This window comes from Glycine soja, chromosome 3, assembly GCF_004193775.1.
Source record: "Glycine soja cultivar W05 chromosome 3, ASM419377v2, whole genome shotgun sequence".
Taxonomy (NCBI): Eukaryota; Viridiplantae; Streptophyta; class Magnoliopsida; order Fabales; family Fabaceae; genus Glycine; species Glycine soja.
The window spans coordinates 42652402-42677574 of record NC_041004.1 but is presented as its reverse complement, the minus strand read 5'-3'; the positions used below and the strand labels follow the sequence as shown (position 1 = coordinate 42677574).

Here is a 25173-nt window from a genome sequence, read left to right as displayed (position 1 = left end):
AATTGTCACAAAATTTATTATTTAAATTTACATACGCATTAAATATACATTAGAAATTTTAGTGTTATGTATAACAACTTTATTTATTTTATAATGTAATTGGCTCATTAGTTTAGTTGGTTAGAGCGTTGTGCTTATACGGACGAACTATGATGAAAGGGCAAAATTGGAAAAATGCAAAATTACCGGGTGTACCAGCAATTTCACTGGTTGCGCGTAGCAACGTCAAAAAATTCATTGCTTCAAGTCCAATATCTCTACAAAGTTCAAATCCAAGCAAGTAACATGAATCCAGTCCATGTTAAATATAGCAAAGGACTCGACTTCGGAATGTAGGGAGTTGCTATTGATACTACCTACATTGTGCCTTTTAACCGTCTCTCAAAAATGTCATTGAAGGGATGAAAAAGTCATATGCATTAATATACAGAAAATACTTGTACGGTTATTAAATATTATTTTTACCTTTATTTGGAAATATGGATAAGATAATTTATTATCAAAATCTTTATCAAAATAAGGAAAATACTTATTAAGTTATAAAATTAGGGTAATGATCCACCAACCCGCTAGTTCTTTTTAAGAGGTACAAACGGGAGAATTTATCTTGGAACCGAAAGAACTACTAAAAATGCATAAAACTATCACAAGGGTTTATGTAAAAAAATGGGTAGGTCAAATTGATCTATTTTTTTATTTTGCATAAATTTAAAATCGTATCAAGACAAAATAGTGCTTATAATTTTTTTTTGTCACTTTAAACTAAGATAATTTGATTTTTTAGGTATGTAATTCAATTACATTATGTATTATTATTTTATGCACATAAGGTAATTATACATAATTTACTTTTATGCAGAACAAGTCATAGCCAATTATTGATTTCCTATGTCTCTATCATATAATTTTTATTCAATGACTGAAATTAAATTATTGGAATTAAATTGCTGAATTTAACTGCACAAAATCAAAATAAAATAAAGAAAATAAATAACACAACTATCCTAAAAAAAAACACAATGCAGTTAACTGAAGGAGAGATAGGGTAAGAAATACTGGATTGCCTCCCATTAAACATTTCTTTAACATCATTAGCTTGACGGGTCCAATGTCTTCAAGGTGTCATGAAGGTCACATAGAATACATCTTCCTTCTATTTTTGCCTCTTAGCTAGAGATTCCACGAAACTCATGTATTCTGGAAACACCTTCCATATCATTGCAAGAGAAGTGTTGGTGATTAAGGAGAGAATGACACTTAAAAAGATTTATCATGTCTTTCATGCCTTTCTTCCTTAACAATCAGTTAATGAGGAGGGGTATTGACTTAGGGAATATTTTATTGTTGAATATCTACTTGTGAGCACTTCTCTTATTATTGTTGTGTTCTCTCCTCACTTTTTTCTTCATCTTTTTCTCTTGAATCATGCTCTTCTACAAAACTTTCCTCATGAGCTTCAACCTCTACAAAGTTTTCTTCCCTGGTGACCACAAATTTAGCCACTTCTTTTGCTAGCTTACCAACTTGAATTTCTAGATTTTTAAATACGTGTTGAGTAGATTCATATGTTTTCTTGAGTTGTATCAACAAATTATCTAGATTAAAAATTCTTTTTTCTTCATATTGATTGTAGGGTTGTAACTCTTGCTCCCAGTGACAATTTTCCATGGAGTAGCTCTTGCCAACCTAAATTTCTTGATTTTGAATTGAGTTTTGATTGGCTTTAGAGCTAGCGTGGTATGCCATGAATTGCATAAACACATTATTCAGATTAGAAATTCTTTTTTCTTCATATTGATTGTAAGGGTGTAACTCTTGTTCCCGTTAAGAATTTTTCATGGAGTAGAGATGACAATTGTTGTTGAAATGCTCTCCTCTACAAAAATCACAATTTATCGGTGGTGGGTGAGTGACCCCCTGCTCGTGTGCTTTCAAGATACCCTTTTTAAAGATCTTCCAGCTTTAAAGTGTATTCCATGGATCAAGGTCTTCTGAGGTTCCACCTTGCAAGCATAGACTCATAAGAATTTTCTTTTAATATAAGAGTGAATAAAGAAAAACTGAAAAATAGCTTTTTTTTTGAAAAAAAAAATAAAAGTTAAAAGATAAAACTGATTGCTTTAAAATTAGAATATGCAAACAACCAAGTACAAAAAACAAAGTCCCCGGTAACCGGACCAAAAACTTGTTAACTCGTTGGCAAGTACACTGATTTGTCACAAGTAGTAAAATACTCGAAAGTTCGAGTGTCGAATCCACATAAACTTTATTTGTACTTAAATTGATGCAAATCTAATTTACAAGCAAAATATAAGAAATTTAAATGAAATTTAAAGAAAGTAGACAGGAAGGATAAGAAATTTAAAGTAAAAGATTAGGAGATAAGAGATTAAAATAAAAGATAAGAAATGTAAAAGATAAAATAGATAAGAAAAATAAAAGATAAAGATAATGATAAAAAAGATGAATGCAGAATGTAATAATGTTAAGACCTAGCATGTCTTATTTGCTTAAGATGTATTATTTTAGATTTTTCTTATCAATTTGGTGAATTTTTCCTACCCACATCTATTACAATACTTGCCCCTGATGTCTCACAATGACAAGTCTATTTTACCTATCTATCTCCTAAATGTTTTGCAAAGACTCAATAGATAAAATGCATGAAGTTCTAATTCTAAATGTTTACTTTTATGCATGAGCATAATGCAATCACTGTATGTATAACAATGATTTTATTAAAATACCCCTTCCTTTGAATTTTATTAGAAATTATCCTCTTTCGAGCAACTAATTCTTAAAACCGATGCGTATAAAACATTCCTTATATTTCTACTAAGGATTATTTTCTTTCGAGCGCCTAATCCCTAAAGATGATGTAATGATGAATGATACACGACATTAAAGTAAGAAAGGATAATAAGAAGAAAAAAAACACCTGTTTGATAGATATGAAGCATGCAATATATCTTTTGTCTTTTTTTAGGCCGATCAAGCCCTAACTAAGAGAGTTTAGTCTCTCATTACCATGAGAGACTTTACACTTTAGGGATTGATGTGGATAAAAGAAGAGGGATGGATAGAAGAAGAAAAGGGGATAATGGACATAGAAAGAGGATTTCTCCCGTTGGAGATGCTCAGACTTAGGATGTATTCATTAAAAAGTTGGGCTTCTTCGTGAGTCTTCTTCGCGTTAAGCGTGAGTTGGTCATCAAGCGACGAGACGCGCTGGGCTTTTTCTTTAATTTTTTGTATTAATTTCCTTTTAAAGCACTTGAAATCTTCTTTTAAATTCTGCTAATAAAAAACGACAAAAATATTAATTTTATTATTATTTCATTAAAAACAACAGTAAAATAAAAAAATTATAATCATTTTTAACCAAAATTAACTATCAAATTAACTCAAATTTTACAATTATCAAAATATATATATATATATATATATATATATATATATATATATATATATATATATATATAATTAATGAGGGGGTTGAAACTCCCAAAGCATCACTAATCAACAACTGACTCAAGAAAGAAGGTTGAAGCTCCATCATCAAAAAATCCCCATCCAAACCACAAGCAAAATCAGTCAGCTTATCTGTACATCTGTTCCTTTCTCTGAAAATATGCTCCAATTTGATCTTTTTACCAATTCCCATAAGCTTCCTAATCTCACGAATCAACCTCCGAGCTGAGGCACAACCAACTTTATCCCCCTTCTAATGTGTACGCAAAGAGTTATTATTCTTTTTTCCTAACCCAGTCTAATGTGTAGCAAAGAGTTTTCTAATTGAATAACAGTAGAATTGTTAATGCTATACAAGGCGCGACATGTGAATGTAGTGTACAGAAAAGTTAAAGACAAGACAAAGACCACAGGTTTCTATCATAAATTATGGATAAATTAATAAATACGGCAAATCTTGACACGATTATAATGAAATTTTTATGGCTGTCTAATGCCAGGGTTTACAAAGTAGCGGGACATATTTTGACAATCACAAACGTGACAATGATTATATTTTTAAAAAAAATCATAAATTTGAAGATAAAATTCTATTTTAGTCTTTATTATAATTTCTTTTATCAATTTAATCCTTAGAAGCTAGATTTTTTTTTTTTTTTATCAATTTCCTCAAATTTTCTTAAAAAATCCTCTCATCCAATTACAAGTAATTTCTTTATCAATTACTTGTCAACACATTTAGAGTGTGTTTGGATAGAGAAATTTTAAATTCTAAGAATTTCAAATACTTCAATTGAAATTCTTTTATTTTCAAAATTTTGTATTTGGATGAAAAAAAATTAAAATTATGAGGATGAAAAAAAAAAAAAAAGATATTGTTGATGTGCTAGTTATACGTGTTTCCTCTATGTTCACATCCGATCAATATTTTAGGAGTTGAGACGGTGTTTTTTGAAGAAAACTGTAAGAAGAGAATTTTAATTTCTCACCTTTTAGAAGGAAATTGAAATTCCAAATTTTAGTTGTTTAAAATTTTGTTTTAAAATTTCAAAATTTTAAATTCTTCATAAAAAATATTCAAACAATGAATTTTAAATTAAAAAAATTCAAATTCTCTGATAAATTACTTTCCTCAGTTAAAATTCTCTATCCAAACGCATTTTAAGTTTAAATATTTGATCATTTTATGGTGGGGAATTATTGTCTTGCGGTTGTTTTCAATTGGCACTACCAAATGGAAGTTAATTGAGAAGCCCCACCGGCAAATTTTAATCAATTAAAAGACCAATTCATGTCACCACACAACCTGTAATTAGATTCATATCTAAAAAATAAACTCTACCAAAAATGTGGTAGCTAGCTATGAGCCTATGACAAACTAGAGATTTCAACAACGTACGAAAATCCAGTAATTTGATTTATATTTAAATTACACGAGTTTGGGAAATTTATGTACTTACATCGATACAACTTTTGTTTTTAACCGTGACATACATTTTAAGGAAGTTGCACGAAAACAATCTGCTGATGGCTAACAAAGAAGCATTGTAATAAAATAAAATTACGGTCAGAGTGACAAAGCAAACAAAAAATTCTTCATAGTACGTACAGACTAGAGAAAATAGATAATGGAACATCAAAACAAAATCAGTCGTAGTATCGTATCCCTTGATAAAGTACGCTTAATATACTGCTTAACAAGTAACTGCATCAGATTTTGTCATGGAGATTTAAGAGCGGTGAGAATTATCCCTTGGATTTGATTTTTTGCGTTCATGATGAATTGGGATGGAGATCATCGAACTTGGGTTATAGGGATGATTATGAATATATTAGCGCTTGATTTTGAAACTAAATGCTCAAGATTTGTTGTATGAATTTAAAGATCCAAATGAGTATGATACAACATTTCTGTATGAACAAAGAAATGGCTATAAGCTGACAAAAAAAAAAAAGAAAAAGAAAAAATGGTTATAATAGTTTAATTAGATAGAGATCTTAATTAATTACTCATGCTATATATATAATGGCAGAAGTTCATGCTTATTCCAAAGCGCGCGATAGTTTTAGATTCTACATCTATATTATCCACGAAAATTAAAGGTTAATTTCGAATTTCAGCTTGTGGCAAGAACTTAGATTTACGAGATATTTTGTAGGGAATTAATGGTCTTCTTCTTACAGGTTTCTCAAGAGGACACGATTCATCCTCTTTGAAATGAAAAACTTGTCGAAACGTTCGTTGCAAGCCCATAATTTAAAACGTTACCAGACTGTTCCAGATGAATATTAGAATATATATGGGGCAACATATATATCAGTTTGACAACACATGCAGATGAAGTATCATCTCACATATTATATGATGAGTAGTGTATGATTTATTGATATAGATAAACCGGATTAGGATCACATTTGCATTCATATTATTGAGTTTACAAATCAAACAATAACACATAAATGTTTCCTAAATATTAAAACCATTTCATCACAATAAGTACCATATTTTTTTTTAAAATGTTATTATTTAATTCTCAATAACAATTAGATATTAATATAATTTTATAATAAAAAAGAATTATACACAGTGTAATTTTTTTTATACATATATCTAATCACAATTAATTATACTTAAAAAATTTATTAACTTTAAAAATAATTATCTTAAAATAATTTAAACGATAATTTATAATTAAATAACAGATTATTTTATGCACATTAAATTCTTTTTATAAATATAAATGATTACAAGACGCATTTATGATAATTTTCCTTGCCATACATCCCCCTATCTATAAGTACAGATTTGCTTCATAGATCCATACAGAGAATTATACATCTGCAACTTTATTCTAAGAAGTAACTAGTGCTGCAGTTTTCATTACACACACAGAAAAAAACTCTTAGAAAAGTAAAAATAATAATATTTTTTTCATGAAACAAACTAAACCAAACAAACCTTCAGGCCTTCAGCTTCCTTTTCACAAATTAAAAAAAAAAGAGCATTTTTTTTTGTGTGGAAGTATCCCAGAATTTGAAGCTAATTACAACTTGGGCTTACCAGGAAACTTTCTCACAGCTTCTTTAACAGAAACATTGGTGACACTGTAACCTCCATCCACAACTAGGTTAACCCCACTCACGTACTTTGACTCATCACTAGCCAGAAACAGAGCTGCTTCTGCCAAATCCTCTTCCTTCAAAACCACTCCCTTCAGGTTCCCCGCCTCAGAATACACTTTCTCTACCATCTCCTTCTTCATCCTGGTTCCACGTGTCATCAGAGGAGTGGCCACCGCGTACGGTGAAACACAGTTAACTCTGATTCCATGATTCCCCAGTTCCACGCACAGGTTCTTCATCAGACCCACCACCGCGTGCTTCGACGCAGTGTATGCATGCGGCGAAACCGCGTGAGTCACCGAAGCAACACTTGAGGTGAGCACAATGCTCCCTCTCTTTTCAGGAATCATTACCTTAGCCGCGTGTTTGGCGGCGTAGAAAGCACCGAAGACATTCACCTCGAAAACCCTCTTCAAGTCAGCGTTGTCAAGCGCCGTGATGGAAGGGCTCACACGGCCAACAGTGCCGGCGTTACTGAACAGGATGTCGAGCTTGCCGTGACGCGAGACGGCGGCGTTGACGGCGTTTTGGACGTCGTTATCGTTGGTGACGTCGCAGTGAACGTAGGAAATGTTGTTGTCGGAGGAGTTGAGGTTTTGGCAGAGGGAGTGTCCGAGGTTGTCTTGGATGTCAGCGATGATGACCTTGGCACCGTGGCAAAGGAAAAGCCTTGCGGTGGCTTCGCCGATGCCACTGGCTCCACCGGTTATTAGTGCCACCTTGCCTTCTAACCTGCATGCTTGGAAAGGTAAGTGCTCCAAAAATATAGTCATGTTTAGTGAGTGATATACATATGATACGAGTTTGAATCATATATGCAGCGGTGTCTTGTATATATGTTTACAGAATAACTGAGTTTAAATTATGGTGTATGCATGGTTTGATTACCTCATAGCCATTGAAGTGTGTGTAGAGAGCACCCTTGAATGTTTCTTCAAGCCTTATCGGATAACAAGGGAATGCCTTAAGTTGCATTATTCATGAAACAGTAGCTTATGGGGCCTTAGGAGTACCGAGTATGTACTCGGTCTTCTCTGTCTAGTGGACACAATCTCACAACTATTCAACAATGTGACAAAAAACATTTTCTAAATGATTGCTTTGGGCAACCCCGCATGATGGTACGTTCTTGCCTTTTACAGATTTTTCCGTGTTTTTTAAGAAAATTATACTTTGTTACTATGTATTAACTCTAAGGAAACAAATGTGCTTACATTCTAATTAACATAATATATCATATAATGTGAGAGAAAAAAGAAATCAATTACATATATAGTTTGAGATCACCATATACTGTCCCCATAGATGGATTCAGAAATCTACCTAGAGGGCCCGAATTTTTTTTTTCGATTGTCATTGTTATTATGTTTTTATATTATTATTATTATTATTATTAATGCTACCTATAGAATGTAAATTTGTGATTGTGAGTAGATGTTTCTATGTCCAGAGTAGACAATTAACGGCTTGAAATTGCATGGATCATGTGGGAGTCTTAGTCTAGCATAAGGAAATACTTATGTATATACGTGTTAACGTTAGCTGTTGCCAAATTATGTCAAGGTTGTCATGGCAGCGTAACAGAGGCTCTAATTTGCTAGAGAGCTTCACATTTCTAATGTGATCTTTGAGATGGATTATTTGGTTGTAGTCCACATGATTCATACTGGGAGGGCGCGATCCAAGGTTCTCCAATCCATAGTAAACGATCGCGAAGCTATATATATATGGGGCAGCTTGCCTCTAATGATCAGTCCCTTATGTGGTGCATGTTCTTAGAGAGGCTAGCTGATTTCCTAGCCATGAAGGAAGCTTTGACTTATCTGTTTTTATCATCCTACCTCTTTTCTTTCTCTTATTCTGTTAAACGACATTTTAGATGTCTCTCTCCCCCACCTTGTGGTGGTGTAGTTTTTTGTTTTCATCTTTTTTCTCTTATATATACGAGGCTCTAATTTCATGCGATAATTGCATGAAATTGAGGGAGCAACAAACAAAAAAGAAATTAAACAAATATGGATTCAGCACTCACTACAAAAAATTGGAATTTAGCTTAGTATGACATATATTAATAATGATAAAAAATTTTGTGCGTTAACACATTATGTTATGTCAGTAATTTCTGTAAAAAATTCATAACAGACTAAAAGTGGATCAAAATTACAAAAATTTAAAAACATAAGAAACTAAATATGCAATAAAAATTTCGATCCTTGTGTAAAAAAAAAAAGCAATAATTTCTTTTTTTGAAAGACCAAAGTTATATAAAAAAAAAACTACATGGACCGAATTAATAAAGTATTTAAGCATTTCGCTTGTATCTAAACAAGCAAAGAGAAATTTCTTTACTTTTTTTCTTTAATTTTATCCACGCAAATTAAACAGTTTTTTTTTTTAACTTTATTTCTTTTTCCTTTTCTTCTTATTTTCTTCTTCTTTTAGTTCACTCATAATCCAGACAAAACATGAAAATCAAACTAAACAATCCTAAAATCACACATTTTTGTACCAAAGTTATTCAGTTTCTGTATAATTGGATTAGGTTCACATGGAGGGAGATACTTTTCGGATATGGAAATTGTTTGGGACACCCAGCAATTTAGGAAAATGTCGAATGGTTGCAAATAACAGGTTCAATTTTTCATTTCTGTAGTGTCCTTTTTTTTTTCACAAAATTTTCGTGATTTAGTGTAAGTTGTTACCGTTAAGGACGGTTTGAAAGCGAATTTAGTCTTTGATAATGTGCATGCATTTGTGAGTAGTATACGATGAATTTTGATTGATTTTTATCGCCGGAGTACAAAAACAAAATTGACGTACATACGAATTACCAATCCGTACATAAGTCACATGTTGACAACAGTCTATTAATTATTAATTATTTATTTATTAATTTTTACATAAGTCAGATGTGTCTCACATGAGACATTAATTCTAACACATCGGTAACATCACAATGGACATAATAACATGTTGATGTCCCTATGGACTCAGCAACGGAATGTCCCAGTTCGTCTTGGATGTCAGCGATCACTACTTTGGCTCCATGCTGGGCAGAAACTTCAGCAGGGCGTTTGCCAATGCCACTAGCTAGCTCCTCCTGTGATCAATGCAACTTTTCCTTCCAACCTGCACAAAAGAAAATGATTCACAATAATTAAGCCTTAATTCCAACACTTCGTTCTTAAATTAAATGTTGACAACAGTCTATTTTCATGAAAAATTATCATCTCTATTTACTAGAGGTTTTAGTAGTACAGGGACATATATATGAGGTCTGTGCTACCCATATACCATAAATCTGATATATCTGGCTCTATCCTACTTAGTGTGGGTCGCACAAGTTTCATGTGTCTGTGCCCTGCTGGACCTCTAGTAACTAAAGGAGTCAGACTCCTATTTCTTAAGTTAGAGAGAAACATAACAATGAAGTGTATGTTTGTTTTATGGTTACAAATGGATTTTTTGGAATAAAATGAGGTTTGCAAAAATTAAACCTTTCTTTTTATAAAATTGAATTTGTGGACTGTTATATTTATCTTAGAATTTGTGTATAGTATTTTGAACCAAAATTCAAATACATATAGCCAACTTCATTTCCATCGATATCCGTTGATAACTGTTAGATGGATTTAAATTCGGGATCTAAATACTAAAAAGAATACAAACTAAAAGCTTACGATATGTATTTTCAATAGGTAGTTACGAAGCTATAATTTATTTTCAATATATTTTTTTAATCCAAACTAAAAGCTTACGATATGTATTTCGTAGAAAATTTTCATTGTCATATATGTGAATAAGTATGGAGAGCTGTATTTTAGGATACTACTGATACATATTTGAATATACAACACAAATATTAGAATTCACATCCTGTTGTATTGTGTACTACATCATCAAATTCTCAAAACTGAAGCATTTTACATACCTTTTATTGAGTGCAGAGGTTGAAGTTGCCATTGATATGACCTAAGAGAAAAAGAAAGGGATAGAAGGAACAACCTGTTACGATATGAAATTATACAGACAAGCTTTAGCTTAATACTATCAAATAGCAACGGTGAGGTAGGCCAACGCCAAGTCCTGGCTCATATTTTATTATTAATATTATTGGAATTTACGCTGCATGTGTATCTTCGGGTTCAATATTAACTAAAAACAATGAATTATTAGTATAAAGGGATTAAAAATTATAACAACTACATAATTTTTTATTTATCAGTGAACAACTATACATAAATTTTTTTGAAGGAACAACTATACATAATTAAGTACATAAAAGTTGATACAAATTACAACCCTTACATTCGTTATATATAATTCCACTTCAGAAGGTAATACGACAAGGTTAGTTTCCGCGCTTACTAGGTAGTCAAGTTTTTTTTTTGTTTTTTTTTATTTTTTATTTTTTTATAGGGGTTAACTTATTTAAGTTAATAAAAGTTGATACAAACAATCCTGGTTACATCGACTATATATATTTCCACTTCAGAATCTTAAGGTAATACGACAAGGTTAGCTCTCGCTGCTTACTAGGAATAATCTACTTGGAATCTTATCCTGGGGAGTTCATTTTTCATCTTCGATTTTAAGACGAACACTGCTTGCTTAATTTGAAATAGATGAAGTATATATAGATTTGGAAAAAAAAAAATTAAAGCAATGTAATTAATTTTAACAGAAAAGTTGCAGTAAGGATTTTTATTATTATTAATACTTCCCAATTTGAATATAAGGAGTGTCACATCTTGTCCAAAGGGAGTCATGATGAGTGAAGAAACAAAATTTGATAACAAAATATCGACCAAACAGCCAACTATTATTTTAATAGAAATAATTAAAAAAAAAACTATTTTTGATAAAGTTGGCCTTTGAAATTTTTTGGCTTCGGAAGTCTAATTAGTAATGAAGACGAAGTAGACAGTGGAACTAAAATGTCTTGACTGGATTAATTAATAATCAAAACTACGAGTCCATCATGTGCACCGAAAATGAAAAAAAAATAAAAAAAAATGAAAGACAATTGAATTGGGTCAAGCCAACATTGATCTGTCAAATGAAAAGAAGAAAAACCTGAGAAAATGAAGATAAAAATAACATAAAAACAAAAACGTTAACCTTGGCGCACAAGGCGATTCGAGCCCTAACCAGTAACCGCTATGTGTGTATTGAGGATGCTGGCTAGTGGATGGTCCTGTTTAATTTCAGTTTATGATCCTCGCACGATGTTTGATCTTTGATGTGTCCCTCGACTTCTGAATTTCACAATTTCTTTTCGCCCGAATTGGGTTCTGAGTTTTTCTCCTCCTTGGCTTGATTTTAAGTTTTCGGTATTTATACACCCTTTTGGATTGTTAATGTGTTTAATTTCACGTGTTTGATAAAGTGCAACAGAATTGTAGAGGACCACAGAACTTTCTCCTCAATCCTCATGTTTTTTTGTATTTTAATTGTAATTAATTTTTCTAAAAATATTGTAATATGTTAATATATACTGCTTTATATAAAATATAATTTAAATTTATAATTTTTAATAGAAAAAACATAACTATAAACTGGATCTTCCGGACTCTTTAAAGATTAAACACCTTGTGGGAGACAGTGGTAGTATCCTTAGATACCGAAAGAAGAAAATACAAAATGTTCTTGATCACCTTCGGGCTTCAGCATATGCTACAGGAGAAAACAAAAACTCGCTTGTTATACTTATATAACACATGTTCTGAACTCTACGAACACGATCATACCTACACATAGGGTCAAACGAAAATTTAAGCAGTGATTGCTGCAACTTAAGCAGCCATGGGCTATCAACAAGATAAAACTTAGAAGGAGAAAAGCTTCTTTCAGCTTTCACCTAGTGGCTAGCGGATCTATGATAATCGCTGCCCTGCATTTTTACCAGCCATCATGGTAGCAGAAGCAAACGGGTATGGACCTTCACAAACAAAGCATTGTCTCAAAAGTTATGAGCATTAACTCACCTTTTGGACTTCCTTACATTCTGGCCCTCACCCCTGGCTTCCCCTAACCTTGATTTTAGACCATTGCCCTGTGCTGTAGCAGGTCTTTCCTGGAAGTTATTTGCAAGATCTCGTGATGGCCATGGCTGGGAAAATTGTCTAGTTGGACTGGCATAACCTCTGGAAGATGCAAGCCTAGAACCAGCCAGTATCTGATCCCTTAGACCTTTCACTGATTTATAGCCTTGCATTTCATCTGCATAACCTTTTCCTTGAGCTTGCTTTTCCAGTTCATAAAAGCTTTCCCAATCTATCCCATCTCCTGAATTTTGAATCTTATCAGCTTGGACTCCCCATTCCATTCCATCTGATATACTCCTTTGCAGTGATGTGCTTTTCCTTGAAGCTTTCCCAGAGGTAGACCTCCTACTACCTTTCACTTCTTCCTCAATTGGATATCTTCTTGTATCAAATCTGCTTTCAGGAGGGTAGGTCCACTTATAACTCTTGTTGTTGTTGTCCATATTTAACTCTATAGAATGCAGATCACTTTCAGCAGATTCCTCCTCACATTCTACTCCATTGTCAACCTCTCCCCTGTCATCTTCTTTATCTTCAATGAGATGGGAACCTAATCGGCTTCTGCTGAGATAAGCAGCAATTTCTTCATCACTCAAGTGAGTGGAACTGCGACTCTTTTCTCTAACTTGTTTGCCTCCTAGAAAAGCTTCAAGTTGATTCCTGAGCTTATCAACAGCTGCATTCTTTTCCTCAAGCTGATATTTTGCCTCAGAGAGTTTCTTTTGAGCTCTCTCCTCGCGTAACCTATCAGTCAATTGCATTATTTCCTTTTCTTTCTCTACCTCTTCACAAACTTTTGTAGACACTCTCTTTTGTTTCTCAATATCAGACTTATCTTCATCAGCATCTCTTGCTAACTCATCACATACTTGCTCAATAATTTCTCTTGCTCTCTTCTCACTTTCAAGCTCTTTCACCACCTTAAGAAGGGATGTTTTGGTGTCAGCCAGTTCTCTCCCAAGCTTCTTGTTCAAGCTTTCTAATCGTCTCCTGAGTTTCCTCTCTACATCGAGTTCACCAGCAACAGATTCAATTGCAGCCTCAACAATTTCTTCCTCCTTTTTTTTCCAAGCAGCCTTTTCTTCAGCAAAACACTTCATCAAATAATTTATCTCATTCTGATCTGAGCGCTGTTCCTGGATAAGTTGATTGACCTGTAGGCGAGCCCTCTCCAGCTCAGTATGCAGAGCTGAGATAAGAGACATACTAGATGAAGGACGATCTTCATGACCCCACATGCGGTTTATAATTCTAAGTAGCTCTTTGGATGTCATTAAAGCATTACTAACATCTTTTAAACGTGCTTTAACTGCAACAGCAGATGAAGCAGGGGTCTGTGCTCGGGATCTAGTTTCAATCTGCAAGAAAACCAAGATGTGACTGTTAGGAGACACGCACATCAAGTATTATTCTCAAGAATTTAAAATTATAAAGGCTGAATGAAAAACGAAATGCAATTGTATGTTGAAATAGGTAAGTGCATGACAGTTAACAGGGTGTTTTGCATTTTCGTCAGGGTACATTTCAAACCATGCCAAAATAAAGAACAAAACTAAACGTCTGAACTTCCATCCAAATTAACAGAAAAATGTGTAAATTAATTTTGGCATGTAGTTTGGCCACTCAAATGTGAATAGAACCTTGGCATGCTATACTTATTATCTTTTTCAGTGTATGCCTTCTATTTAGCAACCATCAAAGTACTAGTAGATGTATTAATAATATCATTAATTACTAGTAAGAGCAGCAAAAAGGGACCATGTGCAATTATGCACTGCATGCATATCCTTTGCAGCTGACACCTACACAGAGTTTTCATTGAAATAAGTTCCTAATTTGTCCAAAATATAGTGAAAGCAACAGAGCTGTCAAAAAATACTGCTAACACGACAGGGCATTTCATGCTAGAGGGATGGATTTCAACACTTAACAACACAAAAACAGAAAATCTCTATCCAAAGCATAAATTAACTTCAATGAAAACGAATCCTCTCGGTTGATATTTTCACCTGATAAGGTCATGTAAAATTTGTGGGAATGAATCCTCACATTTGTGTCTATCTCTCTCTTTACAGACATTATATTGCAGGACCCATTCATCATCTACGAAGAGACAGACAGACAGACACAATTTTCACATTGACATTTTCATATAAATATGTGAACGAGAGGGTCCATCCCCCTCTTTCCATAAAGATTAACAAAGGTTGATAGGAGCCCACCTATTTAACGATGATAAAGAGAGATGGACATAATTCTCACCTAACCTTAATAGTATGTAATTTGTCCATTCCAATAGAGAAAATCGTCCTCAAAGTATAAAGGCCGTATATGAATATTGGAATTAGATTAGAATACCTCCATGAGACTGACATTGCTAAGAGAATCCAAAGGGCCAACATGGTGTTCAGTGATCCTAGCCCCCTGAGAAATAGACGGAGTTCTTTTCTGGCGACTCCCAGTTCCAGATCGATCCAATCTCTACGAAAAAAAAACTGTGAGAACACATATATAATTTGTAGTTGGTTAGTTATTTTTATTTCCCACAAGTATCTTCCTTGGAAGACAAATCCAAGACAATCATATTGTTCAAGACTCGATCAGATGCTAAATATGAATATCTCTCCCCACAGAAATTCAAACCGTCTCTTCCAAAAAGACCCAAGTTAGTTAATAAAACAAAAACAAAAAAGAACATGAAGTTTGGCGAAAGTACCTCGGAAACTGGACTATGTGATGGATCGGACAAATGGGGAGGCAAGGAACCAGAACGCATGGACCTGGGAACTCTTTCTCTGGTTCTGAGTTCCTTCTTGGACCTGACGCTGGGGCTGGGCGAAGGAATCTCGTTCATCTCCCAGAGCGTTGCGGCGAGCTTCCTGGCGGAGACCGGAGCTTGGCGGGGCTTGTTACCGGTCTGCGACGGCGGGTATTTGGGGGAGGCCAATGCCCGGAGTGGAGATCTCGAGCTCATGAGCTTCCACGTGGGCACGGGCGTACTGGATCCGCCCCTCTTTCCGACGAGAATAGTCCTCTTGAAGCGGTAGTTGTGGAGCACGGAGGAGGAGGAGGAGGCCGAGGAGGAACAGCCTCGTTTTCGGATCTTCCCAGGAATCATGTCCATGGTGGTTGGGTTTGGGTTTTGGCTCAGCATGAGTATGAGTAAGGCTGAGTTTTGAAGATGAGCATAGCAAGTAGCAAGAGAAGGGAAGACGTGTGGGGTTGGAAGGAAAGAAGAGAAAGAGAAAGGGAATGTATTAGCGAAGATTGGGTGGAGTGGTATTATAGGGACACCATGTACGCCGCTTTTGGTAGTTGCCAACCTCACTCACATCTTAATCATATTTGACTTTGACATCTATGTACCATGCCATGGATTATTAGGCCACCCAAGTTTCACCCATTTAATTCTCCGCCTCTTTCACACACTATTTTATTTATTTCATTTCATTCATTCAATTTCAAATGAAAATTTGATTTTTTTTTTTTTACAATCATCACACTGAATTTTAAACTTGTAATTTTATGTATTTTATCTCATCGTTAGATTGATCCTAATAGGTTAAAATAAAATATAAATACATGTAAATTGATCAAATTTAAAAAGTTTTATAGAATACACATTTAAATATATGCTTAAATTGTTTCATCAAAATGTAATAAATAAAAATCAAACTAATGGAATTAAGTTTGTGTTAAATAGAGTTGTCAATGTAAAAAAAAATGAAGCGGTCAAAATTGATTTGGTTAAATCAGACGATAAAAAAAATTGATCTAAAAAAAATTAAACTAATTTGACTCGGTTAATAACAGATTAAATTTGACGATTTTTAATTTGATTGGGCCAATTTGACCTAATTTGACATACTTATGAGTCCGGTAAAACAAAAAATACATAACATATACAAAATTCAATCTATACGGAGCGAATCATTTGACAGCTCTTGTTTCTCACACAACCATTTTCATCAAATTGAGTTATGGACAATTTTAAAAAATCTTATCCAAATTATTTTGATATCTTATGCACTACTAAGACTTGACAAATTGAGTAATGGAAAATTTTTTTAAAATATTTTCCAAATGATTTTTCTTTTCTTTTATTTTTATTGGGCATTTTCAAATAAATTTTTTTTATTTATGTACTTATTTTCTTAATTATACCCACATAAAAAACAAAACAAAATAGAATATAAAATGTTTTCTAATGGTCGTTCAAGGGCATCTACTTGATCAGCCATCCTTTGAGCGGAGTAATACATAAAATATCAAAATAATAAATAAAATAAATAATGAACATATTAAGAATATAAATATAAATAATTTAAACATAAAAATTAAATAAATGTATAGCTTGTTTGCGTACTTGTTTTAATATGAATGTAGTAATCTTAAAACGATCGATTACAAAAGAAGAAAGTATATAACAGATCACGTGGTCAACTCATGTCACAAATACAACCTCACACAGACACAAGTGCTCCTCCCAAACCCTCGAACCTCGTCTTCCCCATCCCCACTCCAACTCGAAAGAACACTAAGTCACTAACTAACAAAGGCAATTACAGAAAATTAGACAAAAAAACAACAATTACATGGAAAACGGAGCAAGAATATTGAGAAGTGGGGGCATGCATGAATATGATCAACAAAAATCACATCACATCCCCTAATTTGAGTGTGTCAATCTCACAAACTACTAAGGGCACTATTTATGATGTTGCCCTTCATTTAAGCTAGGGGTCATGACTTTAATTTTGGTTATGCATAAATATATAATCATCCCTTCCGGTCCCTGTAATACTTGAATGAAGATATTGATTTGATTATGTATACTCTCAATTGAGGCTGAGACCTTGAGGATAAGATGGTAGTTTAATTTTTTTTTTTTAAAAATAAAATAAGATGAAAAAGACACTTTTGGCAAGATCATGGTAACAAATAATCTTTTTTGTGCGTTCAGGAGCGAAAAAACAAACTATCAAACAACAGCAGTAATATATTGGCCCGGGAGTCCCGGCCACAAATAATTTTTTGTCTTGTCAATCATTATCGGTATTTTTTCTTAAATAAATATTAAATTTTAATTAATGATTATATATTTTATAAAAATAAAATAAAATAGTCCGTTGCATATCTACATTAAATTATCTACCGACCGTTTTAATGTTCAGGATACACATATTTAATTTATTATATACATAAAATTAAGTGTGGAAATATTTTAGTTAATTTTTAATCTTTTATATTAATTAAAAAATTTGTTTGAGAGGTTGATAAATAAGTTTTAAAATAATTTTTAATATTTTTTGAAACGCAATTTAAAATAATATTTTTTAAAATGCTTTTAACTTCTAATTTTTTTATATCTCTTTTGAATTAATCATGTTTTTATTATTTTTTTATCATTTTATATTTTTCTACTTATAATATAATAACTCCATATTGAGTTTCTAATTATCAACTTTTAATCATTAATTAACTTTTCGGCTTTCTTCTATTTTTTTTAGCTCATTTTATCAAATATAATCATGATCTTGAAAATAATGGTGATCGTTAACTGATAATTTCGTTTTGTTTTGACATTAAAGCATTGACCGATGCAATACTAAATAAAAGAGAAAGAAATCTACTATCTTAAGAGTTATATTTAATGAGAACTTTTTAAGAATAGAATAAAAGCATTTTTATTAACTTGTTCTCTTTTTTAATATATTTTTAAAAATTAATAATAGTTATAAATAATCTTATATCATAATATAAATAATTCATCATAAATCTAAAATATAATTTATATATTTAAAAAATTATTTATTAAAATTTAATTATAATATAATTTATATGTTAAAAAATATTATTTTATATAAACTATAAAATAAATATGTGTTCTATATATTGTAGAGGTTAAAATACTATTTTACATCAAATTCAGATGTTGACCTAATTTATGTATTTAAGCATCATATGGATTTAAAATTACATCAAATTCTACTGGTTTGTTTTCCCCCCGATATACTCAGTACTTGTCACACTCGGCTATCATGAAAGGAGTGCACACCGATTTGGACTTACACGTATACTACAATTTATCAGTCCTATATCACTTTTTCGCAATGATTGAATCCATATTCATTAATTAAACTTTAAACAAGGAGAAATTCAAGGAGAGAAAAAGGCAAATTTGATTTAAAGCATGTAGTTCTCCAGTTAATGTCACATGCATCATGTTTCCCTCTCTCCTTTTTGGGTACCTCGCCCTTCTTTTTGCATATTTCCTTTCGCTTATTTTGTTTTTTTTATATTTTAGAATCTGTCCTTTTACTATTCCTATTATTCTATATACTTTATTTCCCCTCAGAGAGCTCCCACTATCACTGCAATTCATATGGACCCAACAGTTTGGGCAAAAACTTATGAAGCCCACACTATATGTCTATATCCCTCCCAATCAGATGATACACGGCTTTATATATTTGGCATTTGGCAATGTGAGTTCATGATGTTTGTAAATGGGATGTAGAATTGAAGATTGAAAATGAAGAAAGAATTAATATCTGTTTGAGGCCTTTCTTTTAATGTCCATGAATAAACATGGGGGTTGTTCACCTTTCTCACCTTCATCATCATGCGGAAGTTAACAAAATAACAAGTTTCGCCTGTAATTTCAGATAAAAATACTCGTAAGTTTTTTTTTTTTAAAAAAAAGGACAAAATAATTTTATTTTTGGTCAATTATTACATTTTTATTCATTTGATAAAAAAAGTAAAGTTGAATTTTATTGAAAAAATAAAGCACCTGCAATTTGTTTTAATTAAAATGAAGAACTTCACTTTAAAGACTTTGATGTTTTTCTTCAGTTTGCAAATTACTGTCTTCATTTCATCCATGTCCATCTTAAGTTTTTGATACACATCTTCAGTATTTTTTTCACACCACTTTAAAAATTCACAACCTATAGTCTTATACGTATAAAAGAGTCAATCTAAAATCACTTCAGGTACACTACATTATGTTCAATATTTTAGAACAAATTAAATGTATTAATTGTAACTTTATCAATGTAGTGGAATATTAAAATGACTTGAGAACCAGAGGATACATATTAAATTTAATGATGTTTTATGAAATTAAATATTAAAATGACTTTCTGTAAAAAAAAATAATATTAAAATGACTATAGCTTATGATTTCATAATTAAAATAAAGACATATTCATTACATAAATTTAATGATGAATTTTTTTTATATAAAAAAAATCATTGCAAATATAATATATGTTAAATTCTTATAGGCTATTTATTTTAAATCACCGGTGTTCAAATATTACATCGAAAATCCGACTAATTCATGTCAAGATTGGTAAAATTATTATGGACGTGAAACTATTTAACTTAATTTCTAATACAGTTGGATTCTCATAAGTCATAAACACAAACTCAAAAAATTGATCAAACTGAAAAAGTACTCGTCAGCATTGAAAATTACGATAGAGAATTCAAAAGATAAATAATGTGTTTAAAACTAGCTTGTGTTTTTGATGTAAAAGTTATAACTCTTAATTTTGAAAAATCACATCCAAGACATGGAACCATTCAAGCTTAAAATAAAAAAGCAACAGCTGGCTCTTTGTATCCCACTACAAGAGATGCTTGGATAATTACAAAAGCCAAAAAAGTGGTAACCTTGTAATGTCCGTTAACGGAAGATGCTCAAGATCAGGGGCTCTAGTGTATTAATGGAGTGGTCACAGTTAAATTATTAACATTTCAGAGATAAAAAGAAAGACGTAATCAAGTCTTAAATTTTTCTTATCTTTATATCTTTCCCCTAAAAACAAAATTTGTGTGCCGAACACGTAGATATAAGTATATAACTCATGTTGATTTCATTCAACTTAAACTCCACGTAATTAACAGGAAAAATGGCAACGAGCTTTCAGTTTACAATCATTGGGTTTTGTTTATTTTCTCTGTTGTGTTTCACCATCACTTTTGCCTATGTTATACCAAGATTTCCTTCTTCAATGCTCCATCCAGCGCTAGATGTTAACTTGCTTTCTGCCCAAAATGGGCTTTACACAGCAAAGTTCTTCACCCAAACACTCGATCACTTCAATTATAATCCCCAGAGCTATCAGACTTTTCAACAAAGATATCTCATCAATGATACCTATTGGGGTGGTGCCAAGAACAATGCTCCAATCTTTGTCTACATGGGAAATGAAGGGGACATAGAATGGTTCGCACAAAACACAGGCTTCATGTTCGAAACAGCACCTTATTTCAAAGCCCTTTTGGTTTTTATAGAGGTATATATGACTACATGAGTATGACTAGTTAAATTTCGTACACTTCTTAAATTTGATGAGGGATACGAGGGATACTATGTCTATGTGCTTGATAAGTGATAACACAAAGGGAAACCTTTAAATGCAACTTTGCTAGTCTAAGCAGCTGAGATGTTAACATAACTCTTAAAATGTTTTCAAAATGAACTGCATGCAGCATAGATACTATGGAAAATCATTTCCATTTGGGGGAAACGAGGAGGTTGCAGATGCAAATACCACTACAGTTGGATATATGAGCTCCACACAGGCATTGGCTGATTATGCCACTCTCATCATTGATCTCAAGAATAATTTATCAGCAACAGATTCCCCTGTTGTTGTCGTTGGAGGATCCTATGGAGGAAGTAAACTATACTCCATACTTATCTATGTTTTATCCAAACTTAAATGTCTTTATTTTATATATGACAATAATGTTTACCTCTTTTAGATAATTAATCTGAATGGATATTTTGCAGTGCTGGCTGCATGGTTTAGAATGAAGTATCCTCATGTTGCCATTGGAGCCTTGGCATCCTCTGCTCCAATCCTCCAATTTCTGGATTTGGTTTCACCCTATACCTACACTGATATCATCACTCAAGACTATAAGGTCGCCTAGCCACTCTCCAATCTCCATCATCATTATGGGTGAAGTTTACCCCAATATGGAGATTGGTGATATTGTCTAAAAGTGATAATTTCCTATTTAATTTTGGATTATATATTATGATTGTTAATTTTCTATTTTCGTGAAATAAAATAAACATTTTAAAATATTTATATAACTATTTGTGTGACAAAAAATTAAAAGTTATATGCAAATGCAATGGTTAATGGTACTTTCATGTACTTTGTAATACGGGTTGTGGTGGGGAGGTTAGTAACTATGCAGTTCTCTATGTTTTGCTTTCTGCAATAACTCACCTTGTGTTAAATAAATTCGTTTGTTTTTTCATTTTAAAGAAAACGTCTTACTATAGATATAAGATATAACTAACTCCATGCACCTAGTAGTCCTAGGCTCCAAGCTCTTGATTAGTCAAGAATTATGCGCTGAATTTTTGTTTTTTTTGTTGTTGTTGTTGCATATAATATGATCTTTAGAGCGAGAGTGAGAATTGTTATAAAGTGATTAAAGGGTCTTGGAAACAAATAGAGGACACAGCCCAAAAACCTGGAGGACTAGAACAACTACGGAAATCGTTCAGAATATGCAAGTGAGAGCATGATTTATTCAAATCGACTAATCCTTTTAACTTTTTTTTAAATTTTTATTCAGATTGTTTTAATTTCCATATATAACGGATGCTATATTATTTGTTCTTGTTTTCCTTAAGGCATTATATAAGCGCAGGTGCTCTGGTATATTGGCTTCAAATGGCTTTGGGTTCTGCGGCCATGACAGATTATCCAACACCTTCCGTTTTCCTAGCTCCTTTGCCTGCTTATCCAGTGAGAAAGGTACTAATGGTCTTAAACTATTGTTTTTTAAAAGTGCTGCTTCCAATATTCAACTTCAACACGTGATGTTCAAAGATCTAATTGTTATTTGAACGCATAAGTTAAATATATTTAAATAGTTGAAATAATGAATTTATTTTAAAAGTGGAAGAACCAATCTGAACTTGATTAAATTAGTTTTGTTTCGTATCATTTAATTTCGTTTTCTTCATTAACAGACGTCACATTCCCGGTAATAATCATTTTGAACCTTGAATAAGATAAAGAAATGATTAATGTGAACTTTTTAACGTCTTTTCTAAACTAGAGAAAAGTTATATTTCCATCTCGACAGAGTAATTCGTGGGAAACATAGTTGAAAAAAATTCTCTAAAAATATTATTTCCTAAAATATTGTTTTTTTTTAAATATAAATACCAAACTAAGAAAACGATTCTAATTATATAAGGTTCCTAACAAACTAAAAACACTTTTCTCCTACTAGACATCTCTTGAGAGATTTTATCTTAAAATTTGTCTTTAAGTCTGGTTAAGTGATGGGTGATCTAATAATTGTCATCCAATATTGAGATTTTTTATTGAAGTGGGATTGATTTTTGAGTTTGCTTTTAGACTGTTGGCCATTTACTAGTTAATCCTGTTAAAGACCCCAGACCCCTGATGTTGGACATCCAATAATATAGTTTAAACTTTTTTAAGAGATGAAACACTGAAACAGATTCATGGAAACACTAAAACACAAGTACAGTATAAATAGATGTAACAAAGAATGCATACCTTAACGTCATACTTTGAATCCAGATGTGCGAGGCGATTGATAACTTATCCGCTGTAAATGAAACGTTCACTAAGTTGTATGCAGCAGCTAATATCTTCTACAACTATACTGGGACTGCCACATGTTTTTTTTTGGATAATACTACTGCTCCTCTCGGGGGATGGGATTGGCAGGTACCAAATATTCTTATCTAAGCACTGTTATATGTATTCTCCATTGCTTCTATCCTACTTTATACTCCAAATTTAAAGTTTTTTTTTTTTTTTACTTTTTCATATTAAAATTATATTTTTTAGTGCCTTAAATTCACAAAATACCTTGCTTTAGTCTCTTTTGATCAATTTTTGATGATTTGAAAAGAAAAGGCTAAAATCATATTTAAACTTTTATGACGTTGCAAGTTAAATGAGCAACAATATATATATCAAATGATGAAGTTTTAATTTGTGTATGCAGGCATGTACGGAGTTGATAATGCCCTTGGGTGCGAACAATGAGGGGAGCATGTTTCCCCCTTACAAATGGAAGCTCAGAGACGTAGAGTTTTACTGCAAACGTGTCTATCACATACAGCCAAGACCTCATTGGATTACCACTGAGTTTGGTGGCCATGTGCGTAGTCAGTTAAATCAAGCTACATTAACAAAGTTTTTTAATGCTTGATAATTCTTATTTTATTGATAAATACTTTTTTTTGTCGTGTATACATAATACTAAATAGTGTCCAATTAAGTTTTATTATTTTGAAATTTGCCAACACTGCAACACAATTCCATGCTCTAAGATGGTATTGATTGATTATTTTTTGTAGGACATTAAGAGGGTTCTAAAAAGGTCTGGGAGCAACATTATCTTCTTTAATGGTTTAAGAGACCCTTGGAGCGGTGGAGGGTACTGTGGCATCTCTTTCTATCCACTTTTAATTATTCTCATTACTATGACTAATAATATACTGAAAGGTCAGCAGCTAACTATATGGTTGTGTCGTGTGTGGTTGCAGGGTGTTGAAGAATATTTCAGAAACTATAGTTGCTATAGTAGCAAAAGAAGGTTTATTTTAAGTTTTGAATCAAATTAATTAATAATATCTCTTCTCTCTTTTTCTTTTTTCTTTTTTTTTTTGGTTTTGATCTCCGTTTATTCGTGTTTTATGAGCAGGAGCTCATCATGTGGACCTAAGGTTCTCAACTACGGAAGATCCAGAATGGCTAAAGGATATAAGGAAACGAGAGATAAAAATCATAGCAAACTGGATCTCTCAATATTATCAAGACCTACTAAATCAATGATGTGTTTTTGCTCAACATTACTTGGCATTGGAGATTCAAGAACCGATATTCCTTTTTCAATGTCATTGAGAAGAATAATTGAAGATTTGTTTAGGATTAGATAGCTGAAGACAATGCTGCTCAAAGCTCATGTTTCACTCACAAACTAGTACTTTTAGTTTTGCTTCTAAAGATTATATACAAAACATTTTTCCAAAATTGTCTTTGCCTTGTTCACATTAGCACAAGTCAATGATGAAGTCTTATGATGTTTTGGAGCAAGCTTCAACACATGCCTAAGAATTTCCCCTGATTATAGCATTATTCCAGCTTCTAGAACACAACAATAACTCATTTTACAATTTCTGTTCAAGTGCAGCTTTTGGTATTGCATAAAGTGTATGCATGCCTTTTGAATCAATTTTCTTCATTTGTGTACAAGTTATGTTTCTAGAAATAGCATATTTCAAATTTTGCATTTCTAGACTCTTGCATACAATCTGATTATGCTTCCTGATTTTTTATTGATGTTCTTAATAATGTGTTCATTAGTAATGAAAATTTAAAATACTTAGAATTCAATCATGAAACTATGGAAGTTTGTCATCATTAAAATGAATATAGCTAGCTTATAATCTTAGAATTAAAATAAGGACTTATCATTACATAAATTTAATGATAAGTTTAATACA

General features: G+C 32.4%; 3 protein-coding genes across 3 annotated transcripts; 1 reads left to right on the top strand and 2 right to left on the bottom strand.

Annotated features, from left to right (window-relative positions):
• Nucleotides 1-6264: 6264 nt before the first annotated feature.
• LOC114407242 (secoisolariciresinol dehydrogenase-like) lies at nt 6265-7576 on the bottom strand. The gene is made up of 2 exons (XM_028370277.1): nt 7483-7576; nt 6265-7326 (listed from the first exon to the last, which is right to left on the bottom strand). Exons 1-2 carry the CDS (start codon nt 7491-7493, stop codon nt 6516-6518), a joined length of 822 nt encoding a protein of 273 aa, XP_028226078.1. The 5' UTR covers nt 7494-7576; the 3' UTR covers nt 6265-6515.
• A 4593-nt stretch (nt 7577-12169) lies between these two features.
• Nucleotides 12170-15983, bottom strand: LOC114407240. Its single transcript, XM_028370275.1, has 3 exons — nt 15358-15983; nt 15000-15122; nt 12170-13999 (listed from the first exon to the last, which is right to left on the bottom strand). The coding sequence occupies exons 1-3, from the start codon at nt 15793-15795 to the stop codon at nt 12578-12580; spliced, it is 1983 nt and encodes a 660-aa protein (XP_028226076.1). The 5' UTR covers nt 15796-15983; the 3' UTR covers nt 12170-12577.
• Nucleotides 15984-20538: 4555 nt separating this feature from the next.
• LOC114407239 (lysosomal Pro-X carboxypeptidase-like) lies at nt 20539-24956 on the top strand. The gene is made up of 10 exons (XM_028370273.1): nt 20539-20950; nt 21147-21336; nt 21451-21584; nt 22079-22191; nt 22312-22435; nt 23237-23386; nt 23670-23825; nt 24025-24104; nt 24214-24263; nt 24372-24956. Exons 1-10 carry the CDS (start codon nt 20564-20566, stop codon nt 24500-24502), a joined length of 1515 nt encoding a protein of 504 aa, XP_028226074.1. The 5' UTR covers nt 20539-20563; the 3' UTR covers nt 24503-24956.
• Nucleotides 24957-25173: the final 217 nt, after the last annotated feature.

Coding starts and splice junctions, on each gene's coding strand:
- LOC114407240 (XM_028370275.1), bottom strand. CDS start 15,795: ATGCTGAGCCAAAACCCAAACCCAACCACCATGGACATGATTCCTGGG. Junction 15,123..15,357: donor CACATAGTCCAGTTTCCGAG/GTACTTTCGCCA, acceptor TTTTTTTCGTAG/AGATTGGATCGATCTGGAAC. Junction 14,000..14,999: donor GCAATGTCAGTCTCATGGAG/GTATTCTAATCT, acceptor GTTTTCTTGCAG/ATTGAAACTAGATCCCGAGC.
- LOC114407239 (XM_028370273.1), top strand. CDS start 20,564: ATGGCAACGAGCTTTCAGTTTACAATCATTGGGTTTTGTTTATTTTCT. Junction 21,585..22,078: donor TCATCACTCAAGACTATAAG/GTCGCCTAGCCA, acceptor TATGATCTTTAG/AGCGAGAGTGAGAATTGTTA. Junction 23,387..23,669: donor TCGGGGGATGGGATTGGCAG/GTACCAAATATT, acceptor TTGTGTATGCAG/GCATGTACGGAGTTGATAAT.